General features: G+C 43.9%; 1 protein-coding gene across 2 annotated transcripts in view; it reads right to left on the reverse strand.

Annotated features, from left to right (window-relative positions):
• Nucleotides 1-406: 406 nt before the first annotated feature.
• The window catches only part of brf1a (BRF1 general transcription factor IIIB subunit a), a 64,322-nt gene continuing 47,737 nt past the window's right edge, over nt 407-16,991 (reverse strand). For both annotated transcript variants that reach the window (XM_021584989.3, XM_090220861.1), the window contains exons 17-19: nt 5,052-5,103; nt 2,395-2,545; nt 407-2,217 (exon numbers count right to left, since the gene is read on the reverse strand). In XM_021584989.3, the coding sequence (XP_021440664.3) occupies nt 2,186-2,217; nt 2,395-2,545; nt 5,052-5,103 (235 nt within the window). In that variant the 3' untranslated portion in view covers nt 407-2,185. The remainder of the gene's footprint in view (nt 2,218-2,394; nt 2,546-5,051; nt 5,104-16,991) is intronic.

A 16,991-nucleotide genomic window follows, 5' to 3' on the forward strand; every position in this document is an offset into this window, starting at 1 on the left:
GTCAGCCCAGCCCAGACAGACCAGGCCCACTCAGTGACAGGGTTTGATGGGCGGGGGCGAGGAGACCCAGACCTCTCCATAAAGTTAACTGTACACCTCTGCCAAGGGTGATATTTGATAGCCTTGAAAACCAACACCACTATAAAAAGGACAGGAAAAAAATGGAATAAGACACCTTACCTTCTCTAAACCTTGCTTTATCCATTTGGAGATGCTAGGATGAGGATGCCTTTTAGCCAGCAGCTAAGTTACTGTACCATTTAACTTTGTTGATGTCACAATTAGAGGAGACTGGTCACTAAACCCTGTTGTTTCATGTATTCATGTCAAAAGCAGTTCTAACACATATCAATACACGACGAAAAGATGATAGTAGACAAATTAGAAAAGAGAATAAGAACAAAAGTTTCCTGTTGGTAGGAGCTTTACTGAGACAGTCAATGCAAAACAAGTAACCTTCAACACAGACGGGTTAGTTGACGTCACGAAAAGGATGCGCACACTTCAAAATGGGGCAGAAGTCTGTTGTGATTCTGGATGGCCAGATAGCTAGCAACAATGACAAGAAACTGCCATGTGGGGAAATGTCGGTGGCTTGTTCAGCTAGTTTTATTTCATTCTTGATACCATGTCTTGTTTTTAGGTGTTTTCACTGATGTCACATCTATGCTAATATGGCCAAAAATGTGCTAGCTAGCTAACCAACGACGTAGTGATCATTGTGCAAATGTATTTATGTTTTCAATAACACTGTAGACAAAATATAGTTTGTCAACAATCTAAGCCAACCTTGTTTTTCCCCATAGTTTTGCACGCGGCGGTTTTGTTGCTAATCAATCAACCCGTCTATATACAGTAGCAGCAAAGTGGAAGGAGAGGCTGTGAACATTAGCCACATCCTAACTTCTCCTTAAATACAGTTGTGTCAACACAGTAAACAAACCACCAGTGATCCTCCCAGTCAACATTTTCCAAATAAAATTCTAAAAGCGCATTTACAAAATAAATCCATAACACAATGTCATTCATTTGGAATGGATAACATTGCATAGTTGATCATCAACAATGAATATATTTGGCAGCTTTTTGTACAATTAATTAAAGCTGAGATGTGCGGTAGGCGCAACAAGCAATCCTGCATCATGGTAGAAAAAAGAAAAAAAATCGTAGTACATACTATGCTGTTCTATCGCACGTGCAATGATTTACGAAAAAAAAAGTGTTGTTTGACGTAATGTCTTTGTTGTTGTAATACCCCAAACGGACGTGGCAGTATCACCGCAATGGATTCCAGCTTTAACACTAGTGATTATTCAGTCCAAAATAGTTTGCAGAATTCTTCTCCATAAAACAAATAATGAGAAATCATACCACATTAAATAAATAGCAGCTGTTGAAAAAGAAATCCAAAACAAAATCAAAATGCTACCAGTTCAAATTGAGCTAATCCTATAATACAGGTTTCAAGACTTCATTGGCTGAATGCAACTTCATCACCTTGATTAACATGAGCATTTAAACTGAAACATACTCCATTTTACATATTCAAGGCATGATTATAGCAATACTTTGGCTTCAGACGCAAGCTTGCATACAGCTTCTTTCATACATGATTTTTGAAATACTGATTGGACTAATACCTATCTGTTATGACTGTTCCCAACACATTAGGTAGTGTACTTCACTTTCATGTAATTACAGACATACATATCCATGATAGAGGGGGGGGGGGGGGCAAAAAGCTAAGGCAAAGTCAACATACACTACCGTTCAAAAGTTTGGGGCCACTATCTACAATACTAATTTACAACAATAATGCCTACTCTGTATTTCTGATCATTTTGATGTTATTTTAATGGGGGAAAAAAGGTGCTTTTCTTTCAAAAACAAGAACATGACCACAATCTTTTGAATGGTAGTGTATACTTGAGTGACGTGAAATGTAGGATGAGACATTGCGGTTAGTCTCTTTGTTCGATCCAGCTCAATACTACCCATAATCTCTTTCCTAGATAAAGGAGATATCCTGAGAAGAAATGGATCCTGTCATCATCTCCATCCTCTTCACCATTCTGCGAGCATGAAAGGTGTCTCCGCCGTCTCAATCAATGAGTCACTCTCTCCAAATGGGACAGGGGGTTGGAGTAGCACAACGGTCCAGACAAACAGGCCAAACCCAGTAGTGCTAGAAACCATCATCATCATCACATCCATACTCTGGAGTAAAAGAAGACCAAATGATTACTCAACTGCTCTCAAAATACATGTTTTCAAACATATGTAGACACCCTGGTAGCCAGACAACATGGCAACCCAACCAATGCAAGATGAGTTGGATAATGCCGATCAAGAGATCTGGCTAACAGGCTAGTTTGAAGTATCTATCTTACTGACCGTTGCCTCCCAGCAGCTCCATGGCGCTGACGCAGGGCTCCTCCTCATCCTCCTCTTCCTCATCTGCCACATCGTCATAGACCACAGGCCCACTCTCGACCAGCACAGAGTGGGGCGACACCTCAGAGGCCACTGGCAGGGGGATGGCTATCTGAGAAAACAATAAGGAAAAATCCACTAAATCAGTCCAACTAGTAATATGATTCTGCACACTGAGCCTGAAAGCCTGAATAGATGTTCAATACGGAGGTTATAGCTAGCCTGATCCCTGATCCCTCCCCCCCCCATCATCCGAGTCCTACTGCATGTGGGTGTGGGCAAGGCAGGTGGGGGATCCAGTGTGACGGAGACCCATTTCAGCTCCCTCTGCAGCAGTGTGTTTAAGCTCCTGCTGGGCTCTCTTCCCTCCCTCTCTCCATCCCTTCATGGTCACCCTGCTGGGCCTAGCCTCCCAGTGCGGAAAATGTCTCCTCATAATAGGAGCTGGAAGTCTCATTAATTATCATCAAAAAGAGGAAGAAAAAATTATATAAATTATTCTCCAGACTAATTAGTGGGTGGGTGGCTACTGGGTGGTGAGGAAGGGTCTGAGTCCTGGGAAGGAGCTATAGGAGAGGCAGGGAGTGTTGAAAGACCCTTTCAGAGGGAATGAGAAGACATACTGATACAACAATCTTGACCCCGGACAGTTTTAAAGGTGAGAGAACTGGGTGACCTTGGTGGAATCAGGTCAGTCATAACAGTGTGATGAGTCAGTGGTTCTCTGCCATAGCTTACACTGGGGGAAGGGCTTGATGAACTTGACTAGCCTCTCAGCTTTAAAGCCAGGAACAGTGAAATTAGGCTAGTCTCTATTCTATTGCAGAGGTTTATCACAGGAGCCTGCCAGTTTCTCTGAGCTTGACATTGAAACAGACATTTATTGCCAAGACTGTCAGGCAGAAGCACTGCACTGGGTAACTCAAAGTGCCATTTACTCCTAGGACATTTGTTTTGGAAATACAAAGAGAACCAGAAAAACTGCCAGGCAACAGCAAAGCACACATCTCCTTTCTCTCTTCTGTGCTCCTTTTCCTTTCCTTACATAACATGAATTCCAAGCAAACCCGGACCCAACCAATCAGAGAAGCCATTTGATGCCAGTTCCCAGGGGGTGGTGAGGGGTTGCTTAGTAACAAGCTTTGTTGACCCAGCCCCTCGTGGCAAATGTTTTCTTCCTGGTTGCTGTAGCCTGCACTGGGAGATTCCATTCATGGCTGCCAACACCACATGAGTGAGAGAGAGCGAGCAAAAGAAGGGAATGGAGCGAGACACAGCAGCAGACAGATGAAGAGTGGGTGCAGGAGAAAGTGAGGCTCCCTCCTGTACTTTCCAGCCCACACCGCTTGAATGCATGTGAACAACTCAGCGGGACATGGCCGCAGTCCTCTCCCATTAGTGAGCCTGCTGCTGAAGAAAGTCTCTTCCCCCCCGGTCCATAGGAGACTAAAGGGTTGGTTAAAGAAAAGACTCACCCAATTTGAATATTATATCGTATTTGTGCATCTCTGAGCAATGTTCTATCGATTCCTGGGGTCATTTCATGTTTTCATGTGTATCTGAGCCATCATCGTGCAAGCAGGCAGAAATACTGTAAGATGAGTTTTGCATCCTATGAAGATATAACATTCAAAATGGGTGAAAACCATAGGTCATGATTCCTTTCCCCCATTTTTTTCTCAAGATATAGTGTTAGCGATAGTAGGCTTGGGCGGTATACCGTATATAGCCTTTCGAAAAAGCCACGGAATGGTTTTTCAATACAGGCAAAACTATTCTTATACAGCTTCTTTCTTTAAAATTTTACCCCGTTTTTTTCTCCCCAATTTCGTGGTATCCAATTGTTAGTAATTACTATCTTGTCTCATCGCTACAACTCCCGTACGGGCTCGGGAGAGACAAAGGTCTAAAGCCATGCGTCCTCCGAAACACAACTTAACACAACGCGCATCCAACCCGGAAGCCAGCCGCACCAATGTGTCGGAGGAAACACCGTGCACCTGGCTACCTTGGTTAGCGTGCACTGCACCCGGCCCGCCACAGGAGTCGCTGGTGCGCGATGAGACAAGGATATCCCTACCAGCCAAACCCTCCCTAGGCCAATTGTGCGTCGCCCCACAGACCTCCCGGTCGCGGCCGGCTGCGACAGAGCCTGTCAGCTATATCACTTATAAATGAACTAAGATGTGCCAAATAAATTATCTCTAACTGGGTTTTGCTAACGTTGCTAACTTGCAAGATCAAGCTTCTTGGTAACAGCAGCAGAGGCAATCCCCTCCTGGATTAAGATTCCTGCTGTCTAATATTTGTTTTGTGTGTGCTGCAAACTGCGTTTTGAGATACTTGCATAACTTTATGAGCTGGGTTCTGTCTTAGTAGTAAATGTTTGCAAGTGCTCGTTACCATTTACCTAGCATCCACTATGAGAACTTCTTAGTACTTCTTAGCATTCTGGTAAGTGACTTTTTTACATTTATATATTTTTCAATAGCACCCCTTGTGTGCACTACCGGTAATACCGTATATCCCGGGATGGCACAGACACAGTATGGAAATCTGGATACCCTTAGCGATAGTAAAAGTGTATGTAAGAGACAAAAGCATGTGTAACATCTTACCTGGTCTAGAGCCAGCTTCTTAGGGGGGTGTCCTGATATGAAGGGCCGTAACCTGAGAGAAACAAAAACTTTGAAGAACAGACCACGTGGCTGCAATGAATGGCAGAGATGACCGTTCAGAAAAAGGACATAAAGGCTGGAGCGACAGACCGACACAGAGGGAGAGAGAGAGATATTCTAACAGACAGAACACAGAGAGAGATGCAGTTGAAGTCGGAAGTTTACATACACTTAGGTTGGAGTCATTAAAACTTGTTTTTCAACCACTCCACAAATTTCTTGTTAAACTATAGTTTTGGCAAGTCGGTTAGGACATCTACTTTGTGCATGACAAGTAATTTTTTCCAACAATTGTTTACGGAGAGATTATTTCACTGTATCAAAATTCCAGTGGGTCAGAAGTTTACATACACTAAGTTGACTGTGCCTTTAAACAGCTTGCAGAAAAAGATGTCATGGCTTTAGAAGCTTCTGATAGGCTAATTGACATCATTTGAGTCAATTGGAGGTGTATCTGTGGATGTATTTCAAGGCCTACCTTCAAACTCAGTGCCTCTTTGCTTGACATCATGAGAAAAATCAAAAGAAATCAGCAAAGACTTCAGAAAAAAAAATTGTGGACCTACACAAGTCTGGTTCATCCTTGGGAGTTATTTCCAAACGCCTGAAGGTACCACATTCATCTGTACAAACAGTAGTACGCAAGTATAAACACCATGGGACCACGCAGCCTTCATACCGCTTAGGAAGGAGACGTGTCCTGTTTCCTAGAGGTTAACGTACTTGTGTGAAAAGTGCAAATCCATCCCAGAACAACAGCAAAGGACCATGTGAAGATGCTGGAGGAAACAGGTACAAAAGTGGGGGCAGCAGGTAACCTAGTGGTTAGAGCGTTGGACTTGTAACCGAAAGGTTGCAAGATTGAGTCCCCGAGCTCACAAGGTAAAAAAATCTGTCGTTCTGCCCCTGAACAAGGCAGTTAACCCACTGTTCCTAGGCCGTCATTGAAAATAAGAATTTCTTAACTGACTTGCCTAGTTAAATAAGGTAAAATAAAATAGTATCTATATCCACTAGAGGTCAACCGATCATGATTTTTCAAAGCCGATACCGATTATTGGAGGACCAAAAAAAGCCGATACAGATTAATCGGACAATTTTTTAAAATGCATTTGTAATAATAACAATTACAACAATACTGAATTAACACTTATTTTAACTTAATATAATACATCAAAATCAATTTAGCCTCAAATAATGAAACATGTTCAATATGGTTTAAATAATGCAAAAACAAAAAGTGTTGGAGAAGAAAGTAAAAGTGCAATATGTGCCATGTAAAAAAACTAAGGTTTAAGTTCCTTGCTCAGAACCTGAGAACATATGAAAGCTGGTGGTTCCTTTTAACATGAGTCTTCAATATTCCCAGGTAAGAAGTTTTAGGTTGTAGTTATTATAGGAATTATAGGACTATTTCTCGCTATACCATTTGTATTTCATTAACCTTTGACTATTGGGTGTTCTTATAGGCACTTTAGTATTGCCAGTATAGCTTCCTTCCCTCTCCTCGCTCCTACCTGGGCTCGAACCAGGAACACAACAGCCAACCTCGAAGCAGCGTTACCCATGCAGAGCAAGGGGAACAACCACTGCAAGTCTCAGAGCGAGTGACGTTTGAAACGCTATTAGAGCGCACCCCGCTAACTAGCTAGCCATTTCACATCGGTTAAACCAGCCTAATCTCAGGAGTTGATAGGCTTGAAGTCATAAACAGCTGCTGGCAAACACACGAAAGTGCTGTCTAAATGAATGCTTACGAGCCTGCTGCTGCCTACCATCGCTCAGTCAGACTGCTCTATCAAATCATAGACTTAGTTATAACATGATAACACACAGAAATACGAGCCGTAGGTCATTAATATGGTCGAATCCGGAAACTCTCTCGAAAACAAGACGTTTATTCTTTCAGTGAAATACGGAACCGTTCCGTATTTTCTCATAAATCTATTGCACAACCTTCAATGTTATGTCATAATTACGTAAAATTATGGCAAATTAGGCAGCCCACACTGTTGCATATACCCTGACTCTGCGTGCAATGAACGCAAGAGAAGTGACAATTTCACCTGGTTAATATTGCCTGCTAACCTGGATTTATTTTAGCTAAATATGCAGGTTTAAAAATATATACTTCTGTGTATTGATTTTAAGAAAGGCATTGATGTTTATGGTTAGGTACACATTGGAGCAACGATACGCACCACATCGATTATATGCAACGCAGGACACGCTAGATAAACTAGTAATAACATCAACCATGTGTAGTTAACTAGTGATTATGATTGATTGATAGTTTTTTATAAGATAAGTTTAATGCTAGCTAGCAACTTACCTTGGCTTACTGCATTCGCGTAACAGGCAGTCTCCTCGTGGAGTGCAATGTAATCAGGTGGTTAGAGCGTTGGACTAGTTAACTGTAAGGTTGAATCCCCTGAGCTGACAGGGTAAAAATCTGTTGTTCTGCCCCTGAACAAGGCAGTTAACCCACCGTTCCTAGGCAGTCATTGAAAATAAGAATGTGTTTTTAACTGACTTGCCTAGTTAAATAAAAGGTGTAAAAATAAAATTTGAAATCGGCCAAAATCGGTGTCCAAAAATACTGTTATAATGTTATGAAAACCTGAAATCGGCCCTAATTAATCGGCAATTCCAATTAATCGGTCAACCTCTAATATCAACAGTAAAACAAGTCCTAAATCGACAACCTGAAGGAAGAAGCCACTGCTCCAAAACCACCATAAAAAAGCCAGGCTACGGTTCGCAACTGGGCACTTCCGGCGCCGACAGAGATGGCCGCCTCGCTTCGCGTTCCTAGGAAACTATAACTACTAGTTTTTTGTTTTTTTACGTGTTATTTCTTACATTAGTACCCCAGGTCATCTTAGGTTTCATTACATACAGTCGAGAAGAACTACTGAATATGAGATCAGCGTCAACTCACCATCAGTACGACCAAGAATATGTTTTTCGCGACGCGGATCCTGTGTTCTGCCTTACAAACAGGACAACGGAGTGGATCCCATGCAGCGACCCAAAAAAACGACTCCGAAAAAGAGGGAAACGAGGCGGTCTTCTGGTCAGACTCCGGAGACGGGCACACCGTGCACCACTCCCTAGCATTCTTCTTGCCAATGTCCAGTCTCTTGACAACAAGGTTGATGAAATCCGAGTAAGGGTAGCATTCCAGAGGGACATCAGAGACTGTAACGTTCTTTGCTTCACGGAAACATGGCTCACTGGAGAGACGCTATCCGAGGCGGTGCAGCCAACGGGTTTCTCCACGCATCGCGCCGACAGAAACAAACATCTTTCTGGTAAGAAGAGGGGCGGGGGCGTATGCCTTATGGCTAACGAGACATGGTGTGATGAAAGAAACATACAGGAACTCAAATCCTTCTGTTCACCTGATTTAGAATTCCTCACAATCAAATGTAGACCGCATTATCTACCAAGAGAATTCTCTTCGATTATAATCACAGCCGTATATATCCCCCCCAGAGCAGACACATCGATGGCTCTGAACGAACTTTATTTAACTCTTTGCAAACTGGAAACCATTTATCCGGAGGCTGCATTCATTGTAGCTGGGGATTTTAACAAGGCTAATCTGAAAACAAGACTCCCTAAATTTTATCAGCATATCGATTGCGCAACCAGGAGTGGAAAGACCTTGGACCATTGTTACTCTAACTTCCGCAACGCATATAAGGCCCTGCCCCGCCCCGCCCCCCTTTCGGAAAAGCTGACCACGACTCCATTTTGTTGATCCCTGCCTACAGACAGAAACTAAAACAAGAAGCTCCCACGCTGAGGTCTGTCCAACGCTGGTCCGACCAAGCTGACTCCACACTCCAAGACTGCTTCCATCACGTGGACTGGGATATGTTTCGTATTGCGTCAGATAACAATATTGACGAATATGCTGATTCGGTGTGCGAGTTCATTAGAACGTGCGTTGAAGATGTCGTTCCCATAGCAACGATTAAAACATTCCCTAACCAGAAACCGTGGATTGATGGCAGCATTCGCGTGAAACTGAAAGCGAGAACCACTGCTTTTAATCAGGGCAAGGTGTCTGGTAACATGACCGAATACAAACAGTGCAGCTATTCCCTCCGCAAGGCTATCAAACAAGCTAAGCATCAGTACAGAGACAAAGTAGAATCTCAATTCAACGGCTCAGACACAAGAGGCATGTGGCAGGGTCTACAGTCAATCACGGACTACAGGAAGAAATCCAGCCCAGTCACGGACCAGGATGTCTTGCTCCCAGGCAGACTAAATAACTTTTTTGCCCGCTTTGAGGACAATACAGTGCCACTGACACGGCCTGCAACGAAAACATGCGGTCTCTCCTTCACTGCAGCCGAGGTGAGTAAGACATTTAAACGTGTTAACCCTCGCAAGGCTGCAGGCCCAGACGGCATCCCCAGCAGCGCCCTCAGAGCATGCGCAGACCAGCTGGCCGGTGTGTTTACGGACATATTCAATCAATCCCTATACCAGTCTGCTGTTCCCACATGCTTCAAGAGGGCCACCATTGTTCCTGTTCCCAAGAAAGCTAAGGTAACTGAGCTAAACGACTACCGCCCCGTAGCACTCACTTCCGTCATCATGAAGTGCTTTGAGAGACTAGTCAAGGACCATATCACCTCCACCCTACCTGACACCCTAGACCCACTCCAATTTGCTTACCGCCCAAATAGGTCCACAGACGATGCAATCTCAACCACACTGCACACTGCCCTAACCCATCTGGACAAGAGGAATACCTATGTGAGAATGCTGTTCATTGACTACAGCTCGGCATTCAACACCATAGTACCCTCCAAGCTCGTCATCAAGCTCGAGACCCTGGGTCTCGACCCCGCCCTGTGCAACTGGGTACTGGACTTCCTGACGGGCCGCCCCCAGGTGGTGAGGGTAGGCAACAACATCTCCTCCCCGCTGATCCTCAACACTGGGGCCCCACAAGGGTGCGTTCTGAGCCCTCTCCTGTACTCCCTGTTCACCCACGACTGCGTGGCCACGCACGCCTCCAACTCAATCATCAAGTTTGCGGACGACACAACAGTGGTAGGCTTGATTACCAACAACGACGAGACGGCCTACAGGGAGGAGGTGAGGGCCCTCGGAGTGTGGTGTCAGGAAAATAACCTCACACTCAACGTCAACAAAACTAAGGAGATGATTGTGGACTTCAGGAAACAGCAGAGGGAACACCCCCCTATCCACATCGATGGAACAGTAGTGGAGAGGGTAGCAAGTTTTAAGTTCCTCGGCATACACATCAGACAAACTGAATTAGTCCACTCACACAGACAGCATCGTGAAGAAGGCGCAGCAGCGCCTCTTCAACCTCAGGAGGCTGAAGAAATTCGGCTTGTCACCAAAAGCACTCACAAACTTCTACAGATGCACAATCGAGAGCATCCTGGCGGGCTGTATCACCGCCTGGTACGGCAACTGCTCCGCCCTCAACCGTAAGGCTCTCCAGAGGGTAGTGAGGTCTGCACAACGCATCACCGGGGGCAAACTACCTGCCCTCCAGGACACCTACACCACCCGATGTTACAGGAAGGCCATAAAGATCATCAAGGACATCAACCACCCGAGCCACTGCCTGTTCACCCCGCTATCATCCAGAAGGCGAGGTCAGTACAGGTGCATCAAAGCTGGGACCAAGAGATTGAAAAACAGCTTCTATCTCAAGGCCATCAGACTGTTAAACAGCCACCACTAACATTGAGTGGCTGCTGCCAACACACTGACACTGACACTGACTCAACTCCAGCCACTTTAATAATGGGAATTGATGGGAAATGATGTAAATATATCACTAGCCACTTTAAACAATGCTACCTTATATAATGTTACTTACCCTACATTATTCATCTCATATGCATACGTATATACTGTGCTCTATATCATCGACTGCATCCTTATGTAATACATGTATCACTAGCCACTTTAACTATGCCACTTTGTTTACATACTCATCTCATATGTATATACTGTACTCGATACCATCTACTGTATCTTGCCTATGCTGCTCTGTACCATCACTCATTCATATATCCTTATGTACATATTCTTTATCCCCTTACACTGTGTATAAGACAGTAGTTTTGGAATTGTTAGTTAGATTACTTGTTGGTTATTACTGCATTGTCGGAACTAGAAGCACAAGCATTTCGCTACACTCGCATTAACATCTGCTAACCATGTGTATGTGACAAATAAAATTTGATTTGATTTGGAACTGCACATGGGGACAAAGATCGTACATTGGAGAAAAGTCCCCTGGTCTGATGAAACAAAAATAGAACTGTTTGGCCATAATTACCATCATTATGTTTGGAGGAAAAAGGGGGAGGATTACAAGCTGACGAACACCATCCCAACCGTGAAGCATGGGGGTGGCAGCATCATGTTGAGGGAGTGCTTTGCTGCAGGGGGCACTGGTGCACATCACAAAATAGATGGCATCATGATGCAGGAAAATTATGTGGATATATTGAAGCAACATCAAGACATCAGTCAGGAAGTTAAAGCTTGATCGCAAATGGGTCTTCCAAATGGACAATGACCCCAAGCATACTTCCAAAGTTGTGGCAAAATGGCTTAAGGACAACAAAGTCAAGATATTGTAGTGGCCATCACAAATCCCTGACCTCAATCCTATAGAACATTTGTGGGCAGAACTGAAAAAGCGTGTGCGAGCAAGGAAGCCTACAAACCTGACTCAGTTACACCAGCTCAGTCAGGAGGAATGGGCCAAAATTCACCCAACTTATTGTGGGAAACTTGTGGAAGGCTACCCGCAACGTTTGACCCAGTTAAACTATTTAAAGGCATCACTACCAAATACTAATTGTGTGTATGTAAACTTCTGACCCAATGGGAATGTGATGAAAGAAATAAAAGCTGAAATGAAGCAATCATTCTCTGTTATTATTCTGATATTTCACATTCTTAAAATAAAGTAGTGTTCCTAACTGACCTAAAACAGGGAATTCTTACTAGGATTAAATGTCAGGAATTGTGAAAAACTGAGTTTAAATGTATTTGGCTAAGGTGTATTTAAACTTCCAACTTCAACTGTATATTCTAACAGACAGGTAGACACAGGCAGAAAAAATATATATAATTACTTAACACATTGGAAAGAATTAACAAAAACAGAGAAGATTAGAATGCTATTTGGCCCTAAACCGAGAGTACACAGAGGCAGAATACCTGACCACCGTGACAAACCCAAAATTAAGATAAGCTTGACTATGTACAGACTCCGTGACCATAGCCTTGCTATTGAGAGAGGCCGCCGTAGGCAGACCTGGCTCTCAAGACAGGCTGTGCACACCGCCCACAAAATTAGGTGGAAACTGAGCTGCACTTCGTACACATTTCCCATTCCAATAAAGCCCTATGAATTGACTTCAATTCTAAGAGGGCAAGAGACTAACAGGCAGAAGGGTGCCAACAGCAGCAGTAATTCCTGGGGAAGAATATCTCCAGTGGATGAAATTAGAATCTCTTGGAGGCTCTCTGCCCTCCCTGCCTGCCCACCCTCTGCCCCCCCTGGTGAGACCCACTCCCCTGGGGGCTTACTGTAAGTGCCTTACTCACACTGATAAGAGTGGAGAGAGAGCACTTTTAATTAATCTGCTTTACTAGGAGGAGGGTGGAGGAGAGGGTGTGTGTGTTCACTGTTCAGCAAGCATGGCATCTTCACTCCCTTTGTCAGAGCTTATTAGAAAAGCATCCAGCAGCACCAGCCTATTCTGGTGCTAGCCTACAAACCTTGTACTAGACAGGACTGGGTGAGCAGGGTTCCCCAATAGGTCCCTTCCACAAACACAGGATCTTAGAGGTACCAGCACACACAGTTATACACAAGGTAATCTATTCACTGTTGTGAGATGGAAAATGCATTAGTTAAATTAGTAGTATGAGGAAGCTATGGTATAAATATATGGACTATGATAAAACATTTTTTTTTTAATAAATCAGGGCTTCAAACTACATTTTCCAGGCTGGGCCTGAAGTCTGAGGCAAAGTACCTCCCTCCTCACCATCAAACTATGCATAAAGATAAACTACCCACAAAAAAACTGTGGTGCCCACTCGCCCGTTTCCAGTATACACACACTTATTCTCCCAGTTTCTACTTTGGCAGGGCAGGCTGAGCGCAGTCCATTCACCCTAAAGTAGATTCTGGGACAGACAGAGCAGAGCTTGGCAGCATGAGACACTGATAGGGCCAAAAGAAGCTCCACATGACACTGACACCATTCATACTCTACTCTAGCATCTCACTACAACACACTCAAACATAAACATCTCCCACACACCAAAATACCTGCTTGAGTAAGAACACAAACTCATAGTGTATGAGGGTCCAATGTTTATGATTGTTTAGGCTAGAAGACCAGCCTTGTTTGTTACAAAACAGACATGGCATTTATGAAAGGGAGATCATGGGCTTTATGAAAGGGATATCATTCTGCGTGGCCCTGGGGAATTCTGACCTCTAAAGAGGATGTTGGAGACATATTGGGTCATATGTGGCCTTTTTTTAAAGTCATGTGTGGCCTGGAGATTGGCCCTGCATTCCCATGTGCCTCTGGGTCTGGGCTAGACCCACACACACACATCAGAGGGATGTGGTCGGGGCTCAGGATGGTGGCATTAGCCAGTAGAGTGACGGCATCTGTCTGACCATGCCCACCAGGGGGAGGATCACAGGCTGATCACACAGACAGGATCAAAATGCTACTACTGTACTACAGGTTCACTACTACCATCCTGGCTTTGAGTATCACAGGCTCAGTATGATCACAGACAGCCTGGGAGGATCAGACACACACTACTACTGCATTAATATCATACTAATAACACACTACAGGGACACTACTACCACGCTAACAAGGAGGATCACACAAAACACAGACAATGCGGTCAAAAGAGAGCAGACTGTCTCACACCAAAAGGCAGGCAGAGACAATGTCAGAAATACCAAACAGTCCATTTACTCATTATTAGTGACGAAGGGTATACCGAAACATTGCTACTTTTTAAATACAACATAAAAAACGATTTGATATTAGAATTTTTGTTGCTTTTGGTACACCAAATGTGTCCCACGGATCAAAAGCCTGTATCAGTGAAGGTGATGTCCCCCTAATAATGCCAGCCCACACTGCCTATTCCACTTAGCCCAGCACTGGGAGTCTGGGCTGCATCATGTTAGCTCCCCACTCATGCTGCACACTTGAATAATGTGACACGGCATTTAGAAATGTTGAAACCATTACTGTTGCAAAACAATGTCAATACAGGCTAGAACACTTTACAACGCAAGAAGATACCAGTAGCTTCCAGCTTTATAGGCAAACTTTCCTTGCTAGATTACAGCTAAAGCTGACATCAGTTCACCTCCCTAGTACTTTGTTTGTGATAATATGCCAACCATAACATGCTGATTTTAAAGATAATTGCCACCAAAACTTTATTAATTCACTTTATTGGCCACTCACATTTCTCCCAAAGATAATTTATTGTCTCAAACAAGTAGGGTCTATCTGCAGACCGTGTTAACTACATGCCTCAGCACTACACTACAATTCAATTGATTGGACATGATATATTAGGTCTCACAGTTGGCAGTGGATGTCAGAGCGAAAAACAAGCAATGAGGTCATAGGAATTGTCCGTAGAGCTCCGAGACAGAATTGTGTCGAGGAACAGATCTTGGGAAGGCTACCACACAATTTCTGCAGCATTGAATGTCCCCCAAGAATACAGTGGCCTCCATTATTCTTCAATGGAAGAAGTTTGGAAGCACCATGACTCTTCCTAGGAATGGCCACCTGGCCAAACTAAGCAATCGGAGAAGGGCCTTGGTCAGGGAGGTGACCAAGAGCCCGATGGTCACTCTAACAGAGCTCCAGAGTTCCTGTGGAGATAGTTGTTCTTCTGGAAGTTTATCCTACCTCTGCAGCACTCCACCAATCAGGCATTTATGGCAGAGAGGTCAGACAGAAGCCACTCCTCAGTGAATTGCACAACAGCCCACTTGGGAGTTAGACAAAAGGAACCTAAAGGATTCTCAGGCCATGAGAAACAAGATTCTCTGGTCTGATGAAACCATGATTGGACTCTTTGGCATTAATGCCAAGCATCAGGTCTGGAGGAAACCTGGCACCATCCCTACGGTGAAGCATGGTGGTGGCAGCATGCTGTGGGGTGTTTTTCAGCGGCAGGGACTGGGAGACTAGTCAGGATCGAGGGAAAGATGAACGGAGCAAAGTACAAAGAGATGAAAATCTGCTCCAGATGCACACAGGACCTTAGACTGGGGCAAAGGTTTACCTTCCAACAGGACAATTTAACATTTTATTTAACTAGGCAAGTCAGTTAAGAACAAATTCTTATTTACAATGACGGCCTAGGAACAATGGGTTAACTGCCTTGTTCAGGGGCAGAACAACAGATTCTTACCTTGTCAGCTCGGGGATTCGATCTAGAAACATTTTTGGTTACTAGTCCGATGCTCTAACCAACAAGCTACCTGCCCAATGACCCTAAGCACACAGCCAAGACAACGCATGAGTGGCTTTGGGACAAGTCGCTGAATGTCCTCGACGAGCCCGTACTTGAACTCGCCATAACATTTCTGGAGAGACCTGAAAATAGCTTTGCAGCAACGCTCCCCATCCAATCTGACAGAGCTTGAGAGGATCTGCAGAGAAGAACATGAGAAACACCCCAAATACAGGTGTGCCAAGCTTGTAGCATCATACCCAAGAAGAATCAAGGCTGTAATCACTGCCAAAAGGTGCTTCAACAAAGTACTGAGTAAAGGGTCTGAATACTTACAGTATCCGTCAAAAGTTCAGACCCACCAACTCATTCCAAGGTTGTTCTTTATTTTTTTACAATTTTATACATTGTAGAATACAGTGGAGACATCAAAACTATTAAATAACATATGGAATCATGTAGTAACCAACAACAAAAAGGGTTAAACAAACCTAAATATATTTTGACAGCTTTGCACGCTCTTGGCATTCTCTCAACCAGCTTCATGAGGTAGTCACCTGGAATGCATTTCAATTAAGAGGTGAGCCTTGTTTAAAGTTAATTTCCTTCCTTCTTAATGCATTTGAGCCAATCAGTTGTGTTGTGACAAGGTAGGGGTCACAGAAGATGCCCTTTTACCAAATAGGGCTGTCCATACTATGGCAAGAACAGCTCAAATAAGTGAAGAGAAACGACAGTCCATCATTACTTTAAGACATTAAGGTCAGTCAATCCGGAAAATGTCAAGAACTTTGAAAGTTTCTTCAAATGCAGTCGCAAACAACATCAAGCGCTATGATGAAACTGGCTCTCATAAAGGACCACCACAGGAAAGGAAAACCCAGAGTTACCTCTGCTGCAGAGGATAAGTTCATTAGAGTTCCCGGCCCAGAAATTGGAGCCCAAATAAATGCTACAGACTTCAAGTAACAGACACATCTCAACATCAGCTGTTCAGAGGAGACTGCGTGAATCAGGCCTTCATGGTTGAATTGCTGCAAAGAAACCACTACTAAAGGACACCAATGAGAAGAAGACTTGCTTGGGCCAAGAAACACAAGCAAAAGAGATTAGACAGAGTCCAAATTTGAGATTTTTTGTTCCAACCGCCTTGTCTTTGTGAGACAGAGTAGACGAACGGATGATCTCCGCATGTGTGGTTCCCACCGTAAAGCATGTGATGGTGCTTTGCTGGTGACACTGTCAGTGATTTATTTAGAATTCAAAGCACACTTAACCAGCATGGCTACCACAGCATTCTGCAGCAATACGCCATCCCATCTGGTTTGCGCTTAG

Source organism: Oncorhynchus mykiss, chromosome 25, assembly GCF_057628025.1.
Source record: "Oncorhynchus mykiss isolate SJ-2025 chromosome 25, ASM5762802v1, whole genome shotgun sequence".
In the NCBI taxonomy this organism is placed as follows: Eukaryota; Metazoa; Chordata; class Actinopteri; order Salmoniformes; family Salmonidae; genus Oncorhynchus; species Oncorhynchus mykiss.